At 38.9% G+C, this 24,050-nt stretch overlaps 3 protein-coding genes across 4 annotated transcripts; 2 read left to right on the forward strand and 1 right to left on the reverse strand.

The window, feature by feature from the left end:
- Window positions 1–2,836: 2,836 nt before the first annotated feature.
- LOC134001342 (antimicrobial peptide NK-lysin-like) lies at window positions 2,837–4,474 on the forward strand. Its single transcript, XM_062440908.1, has 4 exons — window positions 2,837–2,907; window positions 2,986–3,089; window positions 3,199–3,294; window positions 4,176–4,474. The coding sequence occupies exons 1-4, from the start codon at window positions 2,859–2,861 to the stop codon at window positions 4,332–4,334; spliced, it is 408 nt and encodes a 135-aa protein (XP_062296892.1). The 5' UTR covers window positions 2,837–2,858; the 3' UTR covers window positions 4,335–4,474.
- A 2,748-nt stretch (window positions 4,475–7,222) lies between these two features.
- Window positions 7,223–8,999, forward strand: nkl.4 (NK-lysin tandem duplicate 4). Of its 2 annotated transcripts, none has more exons than XM_062440373.1 (5): window positions 7,223–7,325; window positions 7,416–7,510; window positions 7,869–7,946; window positions 8,024–8,178; window positions 8,624–8,999. In XM_062440373.1, exons 1-5 carry the CDS (start codon window positions 7,277–7,279, stop codon window positions 8,730–8,732), a joined length of 486 nt encoding a protein of 161 aa, XP_062296357.1. In that variant the 5' UTR covers window positions 7,223–7,276; the 3' UTR covers window positions 8,733–8,999. The 2 variants fall into 2 exon arrangements, with proteins under 2 accessions (XP_062296357.1, XP_062296358.1); XM_062440374.1 differs by having other exon boundaries at window positions 7,262–7,325; window positions 8,639–8,999.
- A 1,716-nt stretch (window positions 9,000–10,715) lies between these two features.
- On the reverse strand, window positions 10,716–22,220 carry tonsl (tonsoku-like, DNA repair protein). The gene is made up of 28 exons (XM_062440490.1): window positions 22,096–22,220; window positions 21,881–21,976; window positions 20,638–20,780; window positions 20,298–20,481; window positions 20,031–20,160; window positions 19,712–19,883; window positions 19,481–19,595; window positions 19,206–19,357; window positions 18,921–19,073; window positions 18,221–18,337; window positions 17,794–17,992; window positions 17,647–17,702; window positions 17,417–17,506; window positions 17,070–17,142; window positions 16,792–16,955; window positions 16,234–16,357; window positions 15,898–16,139; window positions 15,281–15,764; window positions 14,950–15,152; window positions 14,413–14,519; window positions 14,114–14,270; window positions 13,923–14,001; window positions 13,516–13,823; window positions 12,577–12,748; window positions 11,851–12,026; window positions 11,625–11,698; window positions 11,259–11,392; window positions 10,716–11,141 (listed from the first exon to the last, which is right to left on the reverse strand). The coding sequence occupies exons 1-28, from the start codon at window positions 22,118–22,120 to the stop codon at window positions 10,942–10,944; spliced, it is 4,329 nt and encodes a 1,442-aa protein (XP_062296474.1). The 5' UTR covers window positions 22,121–22,220; the 3' UTR covers window positions 10,716–10,941.
- Window positions 22,221–24,050: the final 1,830 nt, after the last annotated feature.

Raw genomic sequence — 24,050 nt, forward strand, 5'->3', positions numbered from 1 at the left:
AAGCGTAGTGCATAAAAAGAAAAAAATATGAGGTTATAAAGTGAACGTTTACGTGATGCTAATGCTTTTTTTCTTTTTCTGATGTGGCAGCAATACGCTTCCACACCTTCTCAGCAGTTGATCATGTGAAAACTAAAAACAGAAAGGAAAACAAAAACAATTCACAAAATACCTGTGAAAAAACTGGCAAGTTGATGCACGGTGACGTTGCATTGCTGACAAATTTCCAACTCATTTTATAGCACCATGTGATTGGAAACTGCTTTCTTATTGTGGGCAGAATTGTACAAAGTACAATGTGCTCTCAATCTCATCTGAGCTCTGTCACACCTACAAACCATCTCCAAAGTTGTGGTTAAGTAACACTGAATTCATGCTTCGTCAGGTTGTTTGCAGGATATGTTGAAACTTTCAAACTGGCCACTTCACATATCGTAGAACATAGGCCTTTGAAGTGCATGTGGTCTCAGCTGCACATGATCACATTACCACAAATCCTTTCACATTTTTCAACTAAATTGTAGTTCAAGAATAATGTGGAAAACATGCTTTGTATTATCTGACTGATGGAAGTTTCAGGTTTTTGCAAGTCTTTCATTTCTAGAAATGTACTGTTGTTTGAAAAGGAGTACACTTATTTGCAGAAGTGTACATGTTTCATAGAAAAAACAATACAACATAAACAAATATAAAAAAGCTCTTTTTGGGAAGAAGATATCATATCATAGCCAGTCCACCACATCTACAGAAAATGTTTAATGCTAAAGGAACCTCATGTGCAGCATGCTCCTACCCACATTTACAAAAATGGGGGGGTGGGGGGTGTACATTTGGAACAAGTTTTCTTTTAGTAGGGGACTGGAGAAACCAGAAGCTACAGTGAATAACATGAGTGTTGCCCTGGAAAGCTCTATTCAATATGTACAATATAGAATACATAACGAAGTGGGATATCCTGCAACATGTTAAGTTCTAACTGCATTATTTTTTCAAAAAGTAGTTTTTAATACTTTGCACTGCGAGTATATTATTTCCCATTTGTCGCCGATATTTGTATTTATATGTACTTATTTACAAGGATATCCATACCACTTGTCAGATGACTTCACTGGTGAGATGTGATTAAAAAAAATAGACTATAATAGATATAATATACTATAATAGAGGAAGCTGTCTGCAAGGAGATTACTGCAGAGATGGACTGAATGACGCCCGAGCTGCCTGTGTGTCTGTAAACTGTGCAAGGAAAAAACACGTCCCTATCTGTAGATCTACAGATAATGTACAACGACCACAAGGAGATTGCAGTAAGTTCACCGAAGTTTTCTGTTGCAATTGTGTCAATTGCTTCACTTTGAACGTGTGCTAACTGCATGTTGTTAGTTTCTCAACGACAGAATCACTGAACAGTTGAATTACGTAAAAACCGGTGTATAACACGTAACGTTAACGCGATTCTTTTTCCATTTAAAAGTGGGGTGCGTCTTATACACCGGTGGGTCCTATTCACCAGTAAAATGCAGAGAGAGGTTAGATCTGGACATGATTATAGGTATGTAAAGGGCTGTCCACACTACGAACAATAACTATAACTGTAGATAATGATGTGAGCGTCCACACTTTACACCGTTCTACAAACATCGGTGTCAAGCACGCGGTGCGCGCTCTAGCTCTGTCGGCATGATGAAAAAGATACACTACTGATGATGATGATGATAATGGTGTTGTACAGAAAAATAAAAAATAAAACCAGGCGGGTTCACTGGCGGTTGCTGATTCGATGTGTGGATCAGAAGTATTTCGGGACACTAGTTCGGGAGAGCAGCAGATGTTGAAACGCAATGTGCAAAAGCGCACAGATGAGCAGCTTTTATTGAGCTGTGGCAGAGACACACAGTATTAGCACAGATCTGAAGCCTAAGAGATTTACTAACTGTGTTGTTTCTCCACTGGATGGAACAGAGGATGATGCTTTGTTTGACTCTAGGACTGACACAGAGTCAGAGGACATTTAAAAAAAATCATACTTCATTTAAATTAACAGTTATGTTTGGTTTAGTATTTTACAAAATATTATTGTAAAGTAAACAATTCTCCATTGTATTTCCATTTACAGGTTTTTGATGTCATCATTTTACAGCATTTCAGTGTTAATTCTACGGACATGTTTTACAATGTGTGTTTTTGATTGCGTTTCAAATAAAAGTAGCTAAATTGAGAAAGTTTTGGAGTATAAACGTTATGTGTTTATAAATGAATAGCTACTGGTACATTCAAATAAACCAGTCTTTAATAGAAAAGTGTTTTTTCCAGCATGACATCCCCCAAAATAGACTGCATATACACCGCTGCGACTTATACACTGTTTTTTTACGGTACAATATAGGGGTGATGTAATTCCCACATTTAATGTCTATTCAATATTATAATAACTAAATTTAAAAAATGTACAGATAAAATACTACATTCTTTCATGTTTGTTACTTTTAAAAGGTGAAAACTATAAATAATAATAACTATATATATACTATAAGTTTAGAGCTCCAAGGCTTAAAGAGAGAGCGAGAAGGTCATTTCTGAAAAATTCAGCAATACTACAATAATTTTCCACCAGGGTAGAAAAGCTCAACCCAGGTCAGAAAAGGAGATCCGTACAACCAGGACAATGCACTTTTAGGGTTTAGCTCTCTCTCAATGAGATAAAACATGCCTACATTTGCTTATTTCAAAAAGTTTGCATATTTTGAAACGCATGCTATTTGCAAGCACACTAGTGGGAGGTGATATGTGTATTGCAGGGGCAGTTTGCAGCTGTACAAAGCAGTATAAAAAGCCACAGGTTTGATGGAACAGTGATAATGACCATGACCTCAGCCATCAGCATCGCTCTTCTCCTGCTCTCTGCAAGTAAGAAAGTAATATTATTTCCCTCATGTTGCTTATAATTTAAATACCTTTGTGTGATATAACTCATTTTTCTTTTAGCTGTTGTAAACTCATGGAAGTCTCTGGAAGACCAAACTGAAGCAATGGGGGATGTTTCACAGTTTGAAGAGTATATACAGGAAACTAACCATCATGCAGAAATGGTGAGAAACCATAACACTCTTTAAAACCTCAAGGCCTCTGTTTTTTATTTAGCCATGTTGAGTCATTATGCTTCTGTGTGACGTAAACCAAAATCATTTTATAATGCAGGAAAGATTCCCAAACCCATCCCTAAGCCCAGACTGTAAAGCCTGCCATCACATCATCGGTAACGTACAGAAGAAGCTGGGCAGTAATAAATCAAAGGTAATTAATGCAGACGGTTAATATCTTATGAACCTGACTGAAGCAAAGTAATTCCAAATATGAACTCTCATTTGGATCTTATGTTCATTTTATGCCATGTTCATGTTATGCCATAATCAGAGTGTTAAAATGGTCTCATTGATTTAGTCATAGTTTAGGTTTTTGGCTGAAAATATTTAGAATAATAACATATTTCTATATTCTTGTGATATAATGGACATTTTCATGTCTTTGGAGCATCTATTAATCTTTTTTTTTACTTTGAGAGATTGTGGTTGTAAAGTATATACATACATATATAGTACAGTGGGATGCAAATAGCACCCCACAGGTTGGGAAAATGACAACTGCGTTGGGGGAAACTAACAAAACCACATGAGTCACGCCCGCCATTCGCTGCTAACCCTAACCGCAAGATGGGGCCCTTAATCTATAGTAAATAACAACGTATATACAAGGCTTATGTAAATCCCAATAAATATGAGTGTGTAACCTCTTAAACAATTGATGAATAACTCAGGTACATAACATCATTTGTCCTACCTGACCAGAACAGATTTGAGTCAAGGCCACTGTTTATTGTGTTTGGATTACTAATGAGAATTCTGACATCCATTCTTAGATACAACCCTAAAATGGTTTTATACAAACAAAAACATATCACTGTGTCTGTACAATGTCAACCCTAAAAAAAAACAGTGCTCATGGTTACAGCTATTTGTTGACCCCTAATATTATTTTACAAATGGAAATATTTGGATGTTGTTATGAACAAAACCATACTAAATCAGACTGAGGTCCCCTTCTAATGAATGTATCATTTAAGAAATCACACAACAAAGTGTTTCTTTTCAAATGTTTTATATGTTTTTTTATTGCAGGAAGAAATTGAGTCACTGCTGGAAAAAAGTTGCAGTGATGCTTCTTGGTTGAGACCGACCTGCAACAAAATCATCAGAGACTCCAAAGTCAAATTAATTGATGCAATAGCCAAAGGTGGGACTCCCGAGAGCCTATGTGCTGAACTGAAATACTGCTGAAATAGATACTAAATACAGTATAATGCATCTGCCACACAATGAATGTTTCAGCTGTTTGATTTTGATTATACAAGTCCAGTGTGTACATGATGTCTTGTCCTTGCCTTTTCAATAAAGAGTCTGTGAAGCTGTTTCTCACATATATGTTGTGATATAATTCCTAATATTTCCTTAGTTAGATGAGCCTTAAGATATACTTCTGTGAGACACTGACTTTTCTCTCTCCTTACAAACCTGATAAGTAGTATGAGGGACATTACTGTATGAATGTCTACAAATGCTACAAATCTATGTGCATTTATACCCAAACAGACATGGCAGGAAATGCTGTGTTTCTCTTAAATACAGGAACATAATATTAAGACACACCAACATGACCTTTTATAAACACAGCCCACAATAATTTGTGACTTTTAATTTGATTAAGAATACTTCAAAGGTGGTAAATGTTAGGGAAATTGTTATATGAACAATGCTTGTGTGAACTTGTGACAGGTTAAAAGTGCTTAGTGACAGACATAGAAATCATGTCACATGTTTTGTGTGCGTGCGGGCGTGCGCACACAAAATCTAAGTCACTTTGGAATAGATTCAGTAATTAAAAAGTAAATAGCAGTTATAGAAGTAAATAAAAAATGTTTCTAGTGTAACACAAAACCGACTGTCTTTGTGTCCATAGTAATGGTTGATGAGGCTCATGGATAATGCAGCCAGTTGAAAACTGACAAAAAAGACTTATATATATTTAAAACTGATTACTTTACCATTATCCCATCGTATTGTTGAGTTATCAAGGACACTTTCATGTTTTTCATGTTGAGAAATGTTAACCTTAATACAAGAACTGACAGTGAGGAAAATGCTTCCAGGCAGCGGGTCCTCCGGTCGGCAATGGGTTTTTATCCCCAGTATGGCAAAGCCATGACCCACCATGCCCTGCCTCTAGTTGGCTTACCCTGATATTCTTACCCTAACTGTAACCAATCTTATAATACAGTGTATGTGTGCCCAAGTGCCAACTGATGGAAAAAAACATGTTGCAGACATGAAAGATACTTCCAATTGAAATACATTAGTTTGAAAGTTGTGCAGAGTGTCACGAAAAAAATGGAAAATTCATGTCCATGTACACAAATCTACATAGATTAAATTTCATGACGATATCACAAACTGCCATGAGACTGAGTTGCCAGTTGGGCTCCATAGTTTTTAGCAAATGTAAAAAAAGTGAGAGTAAATGGTTTGTTGGGGAATTTCCACGATGATGCTCTTGTGAGTATTTCCATTAGCTGCATTTCAAGCATGTGATGCTCCTGTAATTTGTATTTAAACTCACCTGTGGCAAGTAAGAGGTGCTGGCAATATGGAAATCATACTTGCAAACAGTTAAAATGGAGAAAAGTTGACTCAACCTTTGTGTTGTGTGTACCACACTGAGCATGGAGAAAAGAAAGAAAAGCAAAGGGTTGTCTGAGAATTCCAGAACTAAAATTGTGGAAAAACATGGATAATCTCTAGGCAACAAGTCCATCTCCAGTGATCTGAATGTTCCTGTGTCCACTTGCGTGCAACATCAAGAAGTTTCCAGCCCATGGCACTGTAGCCAACCTCCCTGGATGTGGACGGAAGGGTTGTGGATATGTGGATAAAGAACCTCGATCAACTTCTAAACAAATTAAAGCTGATCTACAGACACAGGGTACAACAGCCATCGGAACGAAAAGGGACCCAGGAGGACACCACTGCTGACACAAAGGCCTACAAAAGTCAGACTGGAGTTTGCCAAAACTCATGGGACAAAGTCAAAATCCTTCTGGAAGAACATCCTGTTGACAGATGGGACCAAAAAGCTTGTTGGTAAACAATTTTGGTAACAATTTTCTGGGAAAAGTGGTGCATCATCTGACAGAAGTGCAGGGGTGCCAATACTTTTGGCCATGACTGTATGTGTTAAAATCTATTCAACTTCAGGCTACTGCTGTGGTAACTAAAAAAAAAAACAACAACAACAACAAAAACAAAATTTTGCTTGCTAAAACTTTAAAAACATTCATCACTGAAATACTTTTGCAATGAATTATCAATAAACTGCTGTGGGTGAGGTTTTATACTACTTAGTGTGATGATTTAACAACCATTTTTGCTTCTAAACCATTTGTTCACAGCCTAACTAAAACATCCTCAACTCAAACTCACATTACTGTATTTCATCAAGAGCTTTCAGCTACATCTAATCAATGGATGGAGATGAAGATTGCAATGTTCACAACAGAGCCATCTCCATGACAACGCTAACAAATTGATAAATGAGATGATGGTGGAAATCTCTTGAGAAAAAACTGGTAAGACGTCATTGTTTCAGACCTTCAGAGAACATAAAAGAGCAAAACATTGATGAATGGGATGTAATGAAATGCGTTGTCAGCTTTTGGTCACAGTAAAACCAAAACTAACTCTTTCTGAAGCTGCAGTGTAAAGCATCACAGCATCATTCTTCTGTATTTGAGAGGAATACAGATGAACTGCTCAGAGACATTTTAATCTTTTAACAGACAGATCAGAAAATATAATGATAATAACAAGCAGTATTACTTGTGATATTCATTGAATGTGATAGTGAAGCCTTGTTATACAAACACTGTTGTTCTGTCATTTTCTTTTATGCCATTAGCTGATATGAGTAAGAGTTGCAACTGGAAAATATGACGATGTGTGACTTAAAGTGTGAAGGTTGTTCTGTGTGAAGTGTCAGGGGTCTTGACAGAACCATGTGAACATGTTTGCATTGTGGTCAGTTTATATATGTGGTGTGAATTTCCGTCTCTAGAGACTCACAGGAGTGTTTCTGTATCATCAGTCAGTCAGTCACTCAGTCAGTCACCCTCCATCTGGTATAAGAGCATCTCTGTCACACATTCTGAGACCACTGCTCACTGTCAGCAATGGAAAGGTCCTCCGTCCTCCTTGTGTGCGTCCTGGTGGCATGTTCAGGTTTGCTGTTGTGTACCACATGCTTTCCATTTTGAATTGTGTTCATCATGTAAAGTGTGCTTAAAGATTCTCTGTTTTGTCCTATCACAGTTTGGACAGTCCATGGAAGATCCTTCACGGTCAACATTGATGATGAGGACCAGGTGGATGTGAATGTGGATGTTGATGTGGAAGTCTCTGCGCAGGTGGGCAAGTTGATGCCGCTGCTGTAAAGAATTTAGCTTGCGCTTGCATTGTCAAGTGTTCATCATCAAATAATAAATGAGAAAATATCATACCAATATGATATTATATTGTTAATCAGTAGTTTGTTTCACTAGTGGTTTCACAGGAGGATTTAAAGTGGCAAATACAGTAACTGATATTTTAAAATGTCCCAATATGTGCTTCTTAATGTGTTATAAACCATTTATTCATTGTTTACATAATGCTTATGAATGCTCATATTCTGTGGTATTCAACGTTTTTCCATCACATTAAGTATTATTTTTAGGACTCATGAATTTGCTGAGTATTAAAATCATCTGTCACTTTCATATGTAGCTTCCAGGTGTATGCTGGGCGTGCAAGTGGGCTCTAAACAAGGTCAAGAAGACTGCTGGTAATAACGCCACTGTGGAGGTAAAATGTCCAGTAGACTGATGGCATGGTAGTTGATGCATCTTTGAAGGAGCAGTAATGTGATTTTTCTTTTACAGAAATTTAAATCAAAGTTGCTGTCAGTCTGCAATCAAATTGGCCTCTTAAAAAGTTTGTGCAAGAAATTTGTGAAGCAACACCTCGGAGAATTAATTGAGGAGCTCACCACCACTGATGATGTGAGGACCATCTGTGTCAACACCAAAGCCTGCAAGTGAGTCACCAGCTGACCAATGTGCTGTTAAACTGACCTTAAATTACATGTTTTCAAATTTTACCATTTGACCTTTAATTACAGCTCCACAAAGTTACTAATTTACACAGATACTGTACTTAAGTACAACGTTAAGGTACTTGCACTGTATATGAATATTACAATATTATGCACCGTTCTACTAATACTTCACTACTTTTCAGGTGGGAAATTACGGACATACGTTTATCTGATAACTACTCAAGATTTTACATACAAAACCTCATTTTAGTTTATCATGTTATCCATAGTTATAGAATATCTTCTTATAGGATATAGAATATTATAACGTATTTTAAAGTATACTATGCCTTTACAAAAGTAGTAGTACAAAAAAAAGTGGTAGTACAAAAGTGCTTCTTCCATCACTGATACTTGATTATTTTGATCTTTTTCTGTTTATCTGATGTGTTATCTTTAGGCCAAAGGAGTTGTTGGACCTGACCCCTCAACAGGATGACGAAGATCAAAAACTTGAAATTGATGTGTATCTTCCACATCCTATGCATGGATGATAGTTTGAGAGTAATGCTTACAATATTTCTGGCTAAAATCAAACCAGAGATGTTGCAAAAAACTCAAGTGTCTGTTGTAGTAAACCACTGAGAGTGCATAAAAGCAAACCATGAAGGATTTCTAAAGATCTTTCAAGTTTTCTCCTTTTCACTGCATTAACTTTCTTTTGCATTCTTGGCTTTTACCCTTTATTACTTTGCAATGCCTGTCATGTTTATTCCCATTTCTGTATCAGTTCATATTTTATATCAATAAATGTTTGCATTTCAAAAATAGTTTCCGAGCAATTTTGTCTACACAAATGTCAGTTTGGAATTATTTAATAATAATAATAATAATAATAATATTAAACTTTATTTATATAGCAGTTTTCTGTACAAAGCTACAAAGTGCTTAACAGAAAAGAAATAATTAATGAATCACTTTAAACTAATAAAAACAAATTCAGATAATAAAACACTGGGGAATAAAATGAAGTTAAACAAAAAGAATTGTTAAGAGAGGGTTAATAAAACACAGCAACACACATTCATAAAAGCTGTCTGATAAAACAATGACTTCAAAAGAGATTTAAAATTGCACTTCCACTTAGTGATATTAACTATTTCAACTAAAGTTGATTACATTACATGTTTAGATAGTCACCCAACAATGACTGTGTGACATCATTTCGAAATGACAAGTCTGATCAGTAATATCATGCACCTCAGTCAAACACAATATTAATAACACGACTACAAAACTGACACACCACATCAGCTTTTGCTAAGCAAAACCACAATTGAAACGGATGGTGTTTGTGGTTTAGCTTCTCAGAAACCATCTAGGTCTGAATTTGAATTTACAGACAACAAATTGCAACTGCAAAATGCATTCAGCACTTTCAAAGATGAAAATAACATTTAACATTTTTTTAATTAATACATTTAAAATTGGGCCTTTAAAATGAAGTATGACAGTTGAATCTCAACTTGTGATCAAACTAAAAAGATCAAGGAAAAAAGCAGTCTTTGACTTCCCTCTACAGGATGTGGATGGGTGTTGGACAGATCCTTAGCAAGGATAAATCTGAGTGGTTTGAATGCACAATAACATTAATGATTAAGTCTGCTGTAAATACTCACTACTGAAGCACCAAAAAATAAATAGTAATCCCAAACAAATGCCCAATTTACCCATTGCTAAAGTGCTAAAAACTACAGTGCTCAGCTGTTTGGATGTCATAGCACATCCAGTGATATATATGGTTGACATTGACAGAAAAGAGCTCTAAGAAAAGGCTATAATTATGAAAATGGCCATCTAAAATACCATTTCTATTTTAATTTCAGCAGATATTAGCTTAACTCAGAACATACTTTAGATTAATTTTAGTTTTGGTCAGATGGTTGTTTTACATTCAGTTTCATTGTCAGTATATGTTGTGAAATATGAAAGACAAATTTTAAAAGTATGTATGCTACTCGCATTCATGATTCAGTTATTTTAATTTTATAATAGTAGCAACCCTGGACTTCTACATCCTGTGGAGCTTGAATCTGACAGCCTGGCATTGACAAACTTGCAGAACTGTAATTTCTTGAAGACAGATTTGGGTAAGAGATGTTTGGTTTAATGAAAATGACAGATCAATTAAAGCTAACCACTTTCAGTGACGCGAGCAGTGGTGTAGTGGCACACCACAGACTCGTATTCACAGAATCCATGTTCAATCTAAACTGAAACAAGTGGGTAGAGGATTTATTGTCAACACAAATTTCTCCTTCATAGAAATTAAAAATGGGCCACTAAAAGACATACACATCATGAGTCACTTTAATTGTTTTTTTAAATCAAATCATACAATAATTCAGTGGGTCGAGGACAAATGTGCCTCATGACACAAAACACACGGTAAACATTAACTGTCTTTATACAACTAAGACTTTCACACGTACACATAAATAAGTCGTACAAAAAAACAAAACATGAACCATCCAAGCTATTTACACAGTGTTTGTAGAGGCCATGTCACTATTTTGTGCAGTTTGTTTCTTTTGAATATTTAGGTGTGCAGCCTCTGAACAACTTCTTCAAGGCTAGCACCCTTGTTATCAAAGTTGTCTCTTTAAGATTTATTTAAAAATACACGATAGTTACTGATTTCACATGGCTCAGCGATAAAGAGTAAAATGAAAAAAATGCATCACACATTTCATTTCCCCCGCTTCATAAGGAGGCTGCAGCGGAGAGGAAACACTTAGCATTTCGGTCAAGAAAGTGTCCGGGTGACTGACTGTTGTCCCAGCTCTGCTTTAAGGCCTGCCGGTCCAGTTTGTTGAGTCCCTGAGAGCAAAGACGGAGATCTCTAACCAGCTCTGACAAACCATCAAGACCTGCACTGTCCCAGGGGCCAGTCACTTGACAACCTGAGGATAAAGCGACAAGCAGAAAATCAAAATGTATACATGACATCAAAGATTCAGTATCCAAACCCAGCCTTTGCTCATTTTTGCTCACATTTTGACCCACACATACACATTTACCTTGAAGGTTTAAAAAGGTAAGTGGTCGCTGAGCTTCTCTAAGCGAAATCAGGATGCTGCGAAGTCCTTCTGAAGTGACAGACGGGTTTCCTGATAGGCTCAGACTCACCAGAGTCGGACATGAAGGCAGGCACCTGAAAAATAATATGATTCTGATAAGTAACTAAATAAATCCCACATTTCAGTTCCCATGTGCTAATTTCGAGGATGCTTCTATACACTAATAACCAATTGTTAGGTAAGTTAAAAGGTCATCACTGATAGTCAAATTTTGAACACATCAATATTTTCACAGACTAAAATCAAGACTTTTTTCTGTATGTGTTGTGGTGATAATTGCGAGCAGACTCAGTCACACACACTAACCTGGCCAAGGTGGCTACACTGCTGTCCGTTAATTCATTTGCTGCCAGACTCAGGTGGGTCAGTGAACACTCGTCCTACAAGGAAAGATACATTTTTTTATTTCATTGTTTAAAATCTACGTGTGAGTCTTAATGGTATGTGTGTGGGATACTGCAGATCGATACAAAAAAATGAATACATGAAATTGCTGTGTGCAGTCTACGTAACATGATTTTTCTGTGTGTACCTGTGACAGGACTTTGGTGAGATGTTCCAGTGCTGGGTAATCAGCGGGCCCCCTGCGGACAGCAGAAAGGTCCAGGTGTGTGAGACTATGCAGAGGCAGAGTTTTCAGCACTAGCTCAAAGCCGGTGGAGCCCAGTGCATTGTGGGATAGACACACTGATTTCAAGTGGCCCGTGCCTGTAGGATTAAGAGATATGCATTTATTATTTTACTCACTTTAAACCACCAAAACCCATCCTTTTTCAAGTTAAAATTTAAAAAATTATGATTTATGCCCTGTTTGCTCCATTATCCATCCCTTTATGATTTCTAAATAAAATATTTTATTAATTTTCTTACAATATGAATTATGTGTCACATCTTTTATCATTGGTTATGTGCAATATCTTATTCTAGCTAGATGTATTTAACTTGGAGTCCGGGTGCTCCACTACATTGTCTGGGCGGTCTACCTTATACACAAATGCACCACTGCATTGTTTTTGAGATCCATGTATTTATTGATCATTAATGCATAATATGTTTGCAGCTGGGTGCAGAACTGCAGAACTGAAGTGCACCTCTGCATCGTCTTGTCAGTTGTGTATTATTTCAACTATGTATTTTGTTGTCATGTATTGCTTACATTTACTGAAGCTTTTCTCTGAGCTTCCAGTTCACATTAGCTGAATGATTTTCAGAGAAAAGATGCCACTTGAAAAGAAAACAGGGACTTTTAGACTGTTACCTGTCAGAGCGTTGGCTAACAGCAGTCGATGCTGCTGGAGGAAACGAGCAGTGAGGCCACAGGCCTGCAGAGACAGCTTAGCTAACAGTGGGCAGCAGGACAGCAGACAGGACAGAGATTCAGACACACCGTCACCCAGCGGATTCATACTGAGGTCAAGCTCCTCCAGACACTACAAGAGATTTAATTCATATTAAATGTGAGACCTCATTCTCACTATTACAGAATGACTGTGCATGTTGGCAGTTTGGTTTGAGACGGGTTTGTGGTATGTGGCATAGTACATGCATAGGGTATGTGGTGTGGTATGGTATACAGGACGTTTAGGTAGGCGTTACTTACAAATCACAGTGGCAATAACACTTGAAATATACGTACAAACAATAAAAAAAGGAAGCTGTTGACCATGTGACTGAGAAGCTGTTAATAAAGTTGTAAAATTAAAATCTGCCTCTACAGCCTTACAAAAACATTTGACTGCCTCCTCATGCAGTATGACATCTGAATTCAATGCGCCACCACAGCAATAACTTTGCGCACACTGCTAAATGTGTGATTTTTTTTATCCACCTATCTTTTTTGAGATTTTGAGATATCAATTTCTATGAATTCTGCAAGCAGTGCGATAAAAAGAGGAACTGAAAATGACATATTTTGTTGTGAACATTGGTTTGAGAGATGCATGTTGCTGTTTTTTAATTTAATTTTCCAATGCTTTCAGTAGCTCAAAGAAGTCAGAGTCAAAAGAAACTAATGCCAAGAGTAGAATTTATTGATTTATAGTGAACACCCTTTGAAGTTGCTATTATGATGTATGTAATTAAACTACTACTCTTGTAATTTTAAACATAATCAGGATCAGACCAGCAACATATATGGGACCAAATTATAACCAAATGCTGCACAGATGCATGAAATTACAGTAGAAACACTCTTTACCGGAAACGCAGGATGGCTCTGTCCCTTTAAAGCATTTACAGCCTTCACAAGACCCTCTCCTGTGATGTGGTTGGCAGAAATGTCCAGCAACCGAAGTCGAGGCATGGTGATTGTTGTTGCAACCAGTTCAGGGAGAAGGCTATCGTGGAGACGGTTGCCGGAAATCCGCAGTTCGGTGAGGCTGGCCTGCAGTTTTAGGGCACGGAGGAGGGGGTTGAGGGACGAGGGGGTCAAGCTGAGGCCACAGACCGACACAGACGAACTCCCATCCTGAGCCTCACACAGCCGGGTGACACGCTTGTTCTCGTCTGCAGAGAGACACAGAAGCGCTATGCTTTATAGCGAATCATCAAAATTTCTATGCCTACGCTTGTGTGCATTTATGTGTGTGTGTGTGTGTTGCTCACCCACTGCCAGATTGTGACAGGCCTTCTTGTAGCGCTCAGGGAGAGGAGGGAGATCCCAGGAGGACACTTCAGCCAAGACCTGCAACACACCATGAAATTACATCCAGTCTTTCAAAAAACAAAAAAAAAGTCTGAACTTGTTGGGAAATTAAGTAATACAAATCTTCAAGCAGCCTTTAAATTTGCCAAACCTCTTCATTAGTATGCAGAACAGCCAGCAGCAGGTCCTGTGGGGAGAGCAGAGCACCATCCTTCTGCAGTGAGAGACGAGGCAGGAGGCCACACTTCTGGTAGTAACGCTGAGCTGCCTGTTCACACAGCCATGACACAGTACAGGAGTCTGCCTCACTGGATCACAGGGGAATAAAATGAGCTTCAAGTCAAAACTGTTAAACCAATGTCAAACATTACTGAAAACAAACTGCACCAGACACAGGTGTTAGAAAGCAGAGAGATATTTTTGAGGAAAATCAGTAACAGTCATTCAAACCTTTGTGGAACTGGGATGAGGAACACGTCTTCCTGAACTCTGACCCTCATTCTGATTGGTGGAGGCAGTGATGTGGGGATGGGAGTTGCCAGCATGTGAGTCGGAGGCTGAAATAAACACATAAGCAAAACAAACAGGCTTTTGTCATTTAAATCCATAATGCGTGAGATCAAATACACTGATCTGGAAATGGATGGAAAACTTACATGTTCGATGTTTCCAGCTTATTAGGAATATTAGAAAGAGACAAAAAGCTGACCATTATAGCATTCATGATGCTGCTGTATTCAGCTGTATTGTCTTAGCTAGGTGAACCCAAAATGTGTGTAATATTGCTCTAAATCCTGAAGCAAATATTAGCAAATTCTTAAACTGAAAATGTGCAGTTTGAGTTCTGATGTACAATTCATGTGATGACAGATTCCTGACAAATGATGCTTCAATTAAGGCCACCGGTGATGTTGCAACACTTATAATAATTATAATAAGTAATGTTTATTATTCAGGAGAAGTAGGGATACAACAGTTCTTTCTAACCTGCATGTGTATTTGTGGGGGCGGCGGAGTTTCCGGTCTGATATCGTCATCATCTGTAATGGTTGGGCTGTGTGACCTGTTGACTTCTCGTCTGCCCAGCCTGACCATTCCTGGCATCTGAGTCATTTTGACCTGGTGAGGCTTCAGTGAGCCATTCTTTTTCAGAGAGAGACCCCTGCTGGAGGAGGAAGGAACAGCAGAACCTGGAAGAGAAGATGGCATAATGAAGGTAATATGAGGTGTACAAAAAAGAAAATCAGCGGAGAAATGATGGGGTTTAGACACAAAGCTTCAAAGGTGTGTATTTAAAATGTTGTGGCTAGCCACTCACTTCTGCTGGGTATGTCAGAGTTCAACTGCCTGTTTGGACCCCTGGCGGCTGGAGACAAAGGGGTGTCGTCCTCTCGTACTCCATTATGTTCCTCCCTCCTCTTCTTCTTCTTCGGCTGCATCTCTCCTAAATCATCCTCCAACCAATCATCTGCCAGATACTCCTCCTCAGGAACCAGAGCTGATCTATTGCTGGATGAGACAGCAGGTGTGCTGGAGAACTGGGGCTGTGACAGACCCTGGAAACGAGCTTTGGCACTGCCCAAGCCTCGAATGGCGCTGTGGTACTCCTCTCGTGCAAAGACAGATGGAACAGGGGCTTCCCTGATATTCTCTCGACCAGAGCTGGGGATTGTGCCAGCTTCCTTGCTTGGGGGAATGTCCTTTTGACTTTTGGCTGCTGGGAAACTGTGTCTTGGACGGACAGGACGGAGGGGACTGACCGGGCAGTCAGAGTCGCTGTCGTCTGAGCAGCTGCTGTTATTCTAAGACACAAATATACATTTGATATAAGTAATCATATAAGTCAGTTCCAGTTTGCATAATGGCAATATTTTGTGAGAATATTGTCTGCAGGATTATTTTCTAGCATCATAGAAAACAAACACCAGAAATTACCCCATACAGGACAGCAGCCTCTGTTCCTCTGGCTCTGTGCCGCTGTGTTGAACCACTGCACTGCCACCGGTGGTGGCTGGCAGGTTCTGCGTTCATCTGAGAATTCCTGTTGCTCTGGGACCAGTCTTGGCTTGAGGAACAGCCCCCTCCAGAAGATGACAGCGGCTCCGAGTTCTCAGCATCAAACAGCTGACTGTCCTGCAGGGCATCGAACGGCTTAGCTGGGGCTGGAGCAGCAGGAACTGTGATAGGCAGAGATAAGAAAGGAGACAGTGTTTGAGAGGATATTTAAAAAGGCAAAGAAGGCTGATTTGGTATAATGATGAGAAACCTCACCTCCCCCTGCCAATGCCTTCCTCAGCAGCCTCTCTGTTGCAGTGCACTCCAGCTTGGCGTCATGGTCTAGCTCTCTGCTGTACGTCCGCTGCCACTGACGCAGGGTGTCAGTGGCAGTGTCACCCTAACAGAGGAGAGTAAAAAATAGAAACACATAAACACCATTTACGCAGCACTTATTTCTCTAGGGTAAATTAAGTTCAGTCTGGAGAGAAGGACATTGCCAAACTGAAAAAGTAAACATAATCTTACAAGTTCAAAGTGTTCAACATCACGTTACCGGTAATTCTGTCTTTGCTGTTTTTTTGTGTAACCGCAGTGATTTTATGTGTATTGAGCTGTTGTAGATACAGAGTCGATTTCTTACATTGAAACTGCAGCCAAATCGACATTTGGGAAAAGACATTGGAGAGGTTTGCACCTGCCTATGTCAATAACTGAATTACAGCTTAATAATTACAAGTAAATTATACTACTATTAAAACCTTTACTTCTGGAACAAAACCTGGAAGTTCACTTCGGCTCTCCGCAGATGATGACACATTTAACCGCACACACCTTGGAGTTGCGTAGGGTGACGGAAGCCCCTCGTTCCACCAAGATTCTGGCCACCTTAAAGTTGCCACAAGCAAGAGCATCATGGAGAGGAGTCACCCCTTCACATAATGGACCACCAGGATCATTGATGTTAGCGCCTCGCTCAAGCAGCACAGATACAATGTCTGATGAGGGAACGAGTGAGCAGATAAGATAGAGAAGGGAGTGAACAGCTGAAGAGAAGAGTGAAGTCTTTTTAAGATATTAATACACTGTAGTTATAATCTTAAATCCTTTACCATAGTGACCATGGTTGCAGGCCTCATGTAGGGGAGTCCAGCCACAGTAGTCCCTGGGATTCACTGGGTGACCCTGACATATACACAAACAGGATAACATTAATTATGATACAATGTAGGTCGTCTGTTGTGGAGTTTCAACAGTCCTTCTAAATATTACACAGGCTTAGACAAAAAGGTATAGTCAAAGATGTTGTTTATTTGACTCATAAACCCCAATTTACTGAGGAGTTTTGCTCTAGTGCACGGCTTCTTTCAGGTTGCTTCCAAGTTTTATGATTGTCTTGATGTAGCTTCTTTGGACAAATTTCCAATAAAGACAGGATTTTTTCTAACAAACACCTCACCTGTTCCACCAGGTACTGGACCTGCTTCAAGTTCCCATCTATACACGCTCTGTGGAGAGATGTTTCACCCTTCTCGTTCCTCTTGTTCCACTGAATGAAAAAGACAGAGAGAAGCAGTAGGAAACATAAGTGGGACAGGGACTAAAAATGCAGATGTAAGAAAAGGAATCCAAAGACGAGATGAGATGCTTTTGCAAATTGTCAAACAACATGACGAATTATGCCCTCACCCTTCCTGCCTTCCTCCTTCCTGACACCATCTTGTCATAGCCCTCCAAATCATCATCTAGAAACCGTATGAGACACAAATAAGATCATTTTAGCATAAAATATAAGCCATGGGTTTAGAGATGGATAATAGACGTTGCAAAGCCTACCGGAGTCTGAGAGGACGACGTCACTATCATCCAGTGGTTCACTGTTGTCCATCTCCTCTTCTTCATCTTCCTCACCATCGCTGTCATCTGGACTCCAGCCCTCTGAAGCACACAACTCCTGCAGCCTCGCTTCAGTGTCATTGGCATCTGATGAGCCACTTCGCCTCTGAGCCGCCAACCACAGCCTCAGCACACGCTTCTGTAGGACAGAAGATTCATACATTTTATATATGCAAAATACCTGAAGTCTTTGTTCACCATCATTCTTTAACATCAATAACAGTTTCCATTGCATGCAGATTTTATGCTAAATAAAAAGGCTGATGTAAAAGGCTTTTTTTCATACGTATTAGAGTCCCTAAACTTTGAGATTTCAGTGAATTGAATTTGAGTGTTTCACAGCTTTCAGCTTGTAATGCTTCCTCACCTGTAGTCTGGCCTGTCCAGACTTCTGAGCGCAGCGCAAGGCAGTACTGTAGCTATCGTCAAAGGCACAGCTGCTCTCCTCCTGAGCCGTTGCGATGTTCAGCCAAGTGCTACATTCCTGATACAGACACATACAGCCCATTAGTTACACACACAAGTATGGACAATGTACAGTATGAGACTGTTCATTTATCATTTTTTATCACAATTATATTTGATTCTTTAAATAATGTATATCATATAGGGCTGCAGCCAATTATTTTCTCAATCATTTTGTCTATTAAATCTCAGAAAACAGTGAAAATGCTCATTATCATTTTCTAGAGTCAATGACAAATGTCTGATTTTGGCCGAATAAGGATCCAAAACTCAAAGGTACACCAATTTAGTTTAAATCTATTATTCAGTTATCAAAAAAGATACATTTGCTGTCTATCAGCTAATCAATTAATCATCTAATATCCTGTTTGTGAGCCATCTAAATTATCAGAACCAATCCATTATAAAGTCAGATTGTCTCCCACACTATCATGGAGGTTGTATTGGTGATTTTCTGTTCCCTGAACCAACATTGTGGAATGACTGTGGAATCAGAAAAAGGTGCTGTAGTTTTTGTGACCCTGATAACACTCCTGTGACTACAGAATGAGCCTTTAAATAGAGAGTAATGCTGGGTAACGATGCAGGTTGTTCATGATTACCTCAGTAGAGCTGCCCTGTCGTGAAGCCAGCTCCTGTCTGTAGTGCTCCACCGCCTTGCTGTGCTGTCTCAGGTCTGTGTAGGTCGCAGCCAGGGACACGTGGATGACAGCCAGCTCCCTGGCAGGCTTTCCCAATGCCTCGGCACCTGTAAGCTACACCGCATTGACGACAAACCTTTATGTAATACATGGTGGTATCTTCTCTGGAGTCAATAAGCTCAAATTGTAGTGGAACTAAAATGCATTAAATAAGGCAAAGATGCACTTAAACAATATGTTTCTCACCTGAGCTTGATACGCATCCAGAGCTTTTTTGTAGCAGCCGACTTTACAGTAGAGGTCCCCGAGCTGTTCTGCCAGCTCCACAGCCTGATGGGAGCTGAGTCTTTTGCTCTGATCCTCCCCCAACTCCTCCTCTAATTTACAGCCCTTGTCAGCTGTGAAATTAAAGAAACAAATCATGTAATAAACTCAGCCATCTTTGAAATATACAACAAGAACAAATCTAACTAAATCTTGAATACATATAAATAAAAAAGAGGACTGAGTAGCCTTTTCACCATATTTGAAAACTTTCTTCACTGCTTGGCGGTCCAGTGGCTGCTGAGAACCCAGCAAGAGAGCTTTCTTCAGAGATCGTCTAGCTGCTACAAAATCTCCCAGAGAAAGCTGGACCTGTGAGCAAATGTCACAGACACATACACACACATTAAAAAAATGTACAGCCACAGTGACAGAAAATGGGAGTAGTTTGATTTTTTAATCAACTATTGTTGCTATACTTTTCATACCTTGCCGATGCAGTTGAAGCACTCGCTTTCACTGAACTTGTCTTTGATCTTTCTGGCACACTCTTTGGCCTGTTCAAGGCAGCGGACAGCATTAGAGTGTTGACCATGACGGAAGCAGATGTTGCCGAGGTTAAAGTTTGCACGGTAGAGATCCTCCAGCAACTGGCTCTTTCTTTACAGTATGAGAATAGAGGAAGTCAAAAGAATGAACAATGAATGAATGAACTGTAAGCTTTTCATATACAATCAATCATGAAATCATTGACAACTTGCCCTCAGCCAACCTGAGAATTTACAATAAGATTTAGAGTGTTCTTACTCTGCAATAAAAACACTGCGTCGGATAAACTCGCTGCAGCGCTTGGGCTCCCCCAGATGATCACAGACCAGACCCAGATTGAGGAAGAGACGAGCCTTCATCTCACTAATCTCTCGCCCGGGCACAGTTCCTGGAGAAGTAGAGAGCGTAACATTTGTGGAAACTTCAGAAAGTGAAGCAACATTAAAAATATTACAACAATCTAGTAAAATGAAAGTTCAATATTTTCCACAAATTCCTGAAGATACAGTGTCAAACCGCACGCACCTTCTAGACGATCATTCACAATGGCGAGGCTCTTCATGAAAGTATCCTTTGCTTGCTCTAAAGTGTTCCTCGATTGGTCTGATTCATAACGGAAGAGGTAGGTTCGGCCAATAGTGGCCAGCGCCCTCTGCTCCTCAGCGTGATCTCTGACAGAGCGAGCCAGGTCCAGGTGACAGTGCTGATGCTGGAGAAGACATGTAAACAGAAAACCTTTTAAGTGCATTTTTTGATACAACATCTGTATTTCGAAAGCAGAGCTTTCAAAAATTGGTTCAATAGCCACAAAAAATAAATAAATAATTTATGCATGCATTTTGAAAAAGGCAGAACTTCTACTCACTTTCAAAGCAGCGTTGATATTTCCCATCTCAGCGTAGCACTCTCCTATCTTTCGATGGGCCACAGCGCGTCCAATCACATCATTCAACCCCTCAGAGAGAGACAACTCCTGCTGGTGCTCCCTAATGGCAGCATCGTAATCACCTGCGAGACAGAGGGATTAGACCAGACAAACGGGCTAAACAGGCGGTCAAAACATGAAATCTAGACGTGAATATTAAGCTTTCAAAGAGAAGAGAAAAAATATAAATTAAAAGTGGTACGCAACAAAACAGATCGAGAGCACAACCTAAACATTACACTTAATATTACTGGAGAAAATCACACAGGTTATTGTGATTAGTCAAAAGAGACAGAAGTGGTACAAAAGCTTGTCTTCATAATGTGCAAAAAATTAGCTGCAAGAATGAATCTTCAGAATTTATGTAGGAACAAAGATGCCAACTGAAAACTACTCTTAGGCCAGCGGCATGACCCGTGTTATTTTGTAATTATCTTGAATAATAGCATGTATATTTGTAAATGGGCACAAGCTGAGTGTGCAACTTAGAAGTCTCTGTCCATTTGTATATTTCACATAATGATGAGTGTAGAGCTGCAATGATTAGTGGATTGATCGATTTGTTTCCAACTATTAAATTAATTGCCATCTATTTTGATCATCAATCAATTGTTTTGAACCATTTGAAGGGAAACTGAATACATTTTCTGATTCCAGCTTCTCAAATGTGATTATTTTCTTGTTTCTTTAGTCTTCTACGACAGCAAACTAAATATCTTCAGGGTGTGGATTATTAAGGACAGGACAAGACATTTGAGGACTTTTGGGCTTTGGTCAACATTTTTATGACATTTTATGGACCAAACAACTAATCAGGTAATTGAGAAAATAATTGATATTCATCGATAATGGAAATGATCAGTAGTTGCAGTCCTGATTGCATGTATGTTTTGTAAATGGACACAAGCTGAGTTTTAAAGTTACAAGTTGGGTCTGTTTCAACAACCCCCATCTTTATGTCTTACACAATTATGAGAACCTATGTATAGTCATGATTTATGTTTCACAACTTCTAATTTCTGTCATGTCCCTATCAGTGTATCACACATAGTACCAGACATAATTTGGATGCACCTTTTGCCTGGTACTGTATGATCCATGATTCTAGACAGATCTGTAATTTACACAAGTCTTACTACATATGATGAACAGCTACATGGTGCATCATATAATAAGCACTTACCATTTCTGGACAGCAGCTCTCCCAGCTGATTGCAGATGTTGGCTTCCTCTCTCAAGTTGTTGCTGTTCTGTGCTTTGCTCTTTGCTTTCTGCAGCTCTGCGGGAGGTTTACAAATTAAACGTGTGGTTAACCATCAACAGTGCAGACAATCCAAATGCAATGCGGTTTATATGTCTGTCACCTTGCAAACACAGTAACAGTGAGGCAACACTTACGTTTTATCTCCCGCGAGAGGCTCATCCTGCTAACAGCCTGCTAACTTACAGCTGGTGGTCAATGACAACACAGCGCGCCTGACTGTTGCTAAACGGATGCTAACTCTCAACTCACAAATATACACAATCAAACACCTTTTTTTTCACTTCCCTCTCACTAACACACATCTCTGCTCGTCCGCTGAATTTCTCGGTGTCATTTTCGCGACCGATCGTGCTTGTTATTTGTCGTCAAACATCAGAGAAACAGTCAACATTAGCTTTCTGTTCAGGAACTTTACAATGCCCCGCCAGGACTGTACAAACCAATGATATCGCTTCATAGTATTAGCGTTTTTTAAACCCTGATTTAGGCCTCACAGGCACAACAACCTCCTCACTCGTCAGGATTAAAAGTTCACATGTCCAACCCTTTACCTCATAAATGATCGTCTACTTTAATCCAGTTTTTAAACATAGCACATTTAACATGTGGACGTCTCTTAGGACAGAAATATAGAGAGTGCTTGCCTGACAGACAAAAGGTAGGGAAAAATATAACAAATATTAACACCAATGCGTGACGTAGTACCACACAGTAACAGAGATGGTAGCAGAAACCTGTGAGTGTCTGTGAGGGTTAGACATCTGCTGATTGTTTGTCTTTTTTCAGTCAGTACAACACTTAACAAACAAACAAACAAAGTACACAAGTCAGACCTGTTTCCTGGTCTGACTTGTGTACTGTACCGTATGTGGGCCAATTCAAGTCCAGCAGGTTAAAGGCAGAGGAGGTAAGAGTCACCTAATTCCAGTTTCTGTTCAGAAGAACATCATCTAAATCCTGTGTCACATTGACTCATGAATTCTTTGCAGAGGTTAATTATTAGGGCTGCACCTTCTGATCATTTTCATTATAATAATAATAACTATAATAATGTCAGAAAATACTGATATTAGGAAATAGGAGCAAAACAAATCCAATATCGATTTACTGGCCGATAATATATGTACAAAATATACATAAACATACTTTTTTGTTGTTGCAATGATCCCTCAACTGTGGTTATTAAACACTTGTGACAAAGATATGTAATGGACGTGAATGGATTACAGTTTAACAATAAACTTTATTATATAAAATGATATCAGTGCACTGAAACAGTAATTTAATAATTAGCTTTGAATAAAAAAAACTGAACCAAAAAAACCATACATATATTTAACTTGAATTAAGAAAAATTGTCAAATATACATAGAATGCTCGGGCTCTAGTTAAAATGTCCCAGTCAAAGGTGACGTCTTCAGATGTCTTGTTTTGTTTGACCAGTGGGCCAAAACCAAAAAGATATTCAGTTTACTATCAGGTTTGGACGAAAAACCCCATTAAATCCTCATATTTGAGAAGATGATGACAGTAAATCTTTTGCATTTTTGCTTAAAAATGACTAAAACAATGAAAGTTGGCAATTTATTATCATCCAGTTGATTAATCGTTGCAACTTAAAAACTGGTTCATTTTTGCTGTAAACTGCATCTCTGTTTGTAGTGAGATGTAATATATGGGAGCCTAGTTCTGCAGGGGAAATACAATCTCCTATCAGGAATAATAATAAAGTATTAGAGACATGTTTGTAGTAATTTATGAACATTGTCAACATTACATATCTTAGTTTTTTAGTTAGTTAGGATTTTATAAATGTTTGCAAATTTATTAAAATAGAAACACTGAAATATCCCATTGACATAAATATTCAAACCCTTTACACAGTACTTAGTTGAAGCAGCGATTACAGTCTTGAATCTTCTTAAGTGTGATGCGACACCTGGATTTAAGGATTTTCTGCCATTCTTCTCTGCAGATCCTCTGAAGCTCTCTCTGCTTGGATGGGGATATTTTCAGGTCTCTCCAGAGATGTTCAATTGGGTTCAAGCAGGGGTGATTGTAGGATCAGACCTTTAGAGGGGCTCAGCTC

Source organism: Scomber scombrus, chromosome 19 (genome assembly GCF_963691925.1).
Source record: "Scomber scombrus chromosome 19, fScoSco1.1, whole genome shotgun sequence".
NCBI classification, from domain to species: Eukaryota; Metazoa; Chordata; class Actinopteri; order Scombriformes; family Scombridae; genus Scomber; species Scomber scombrus.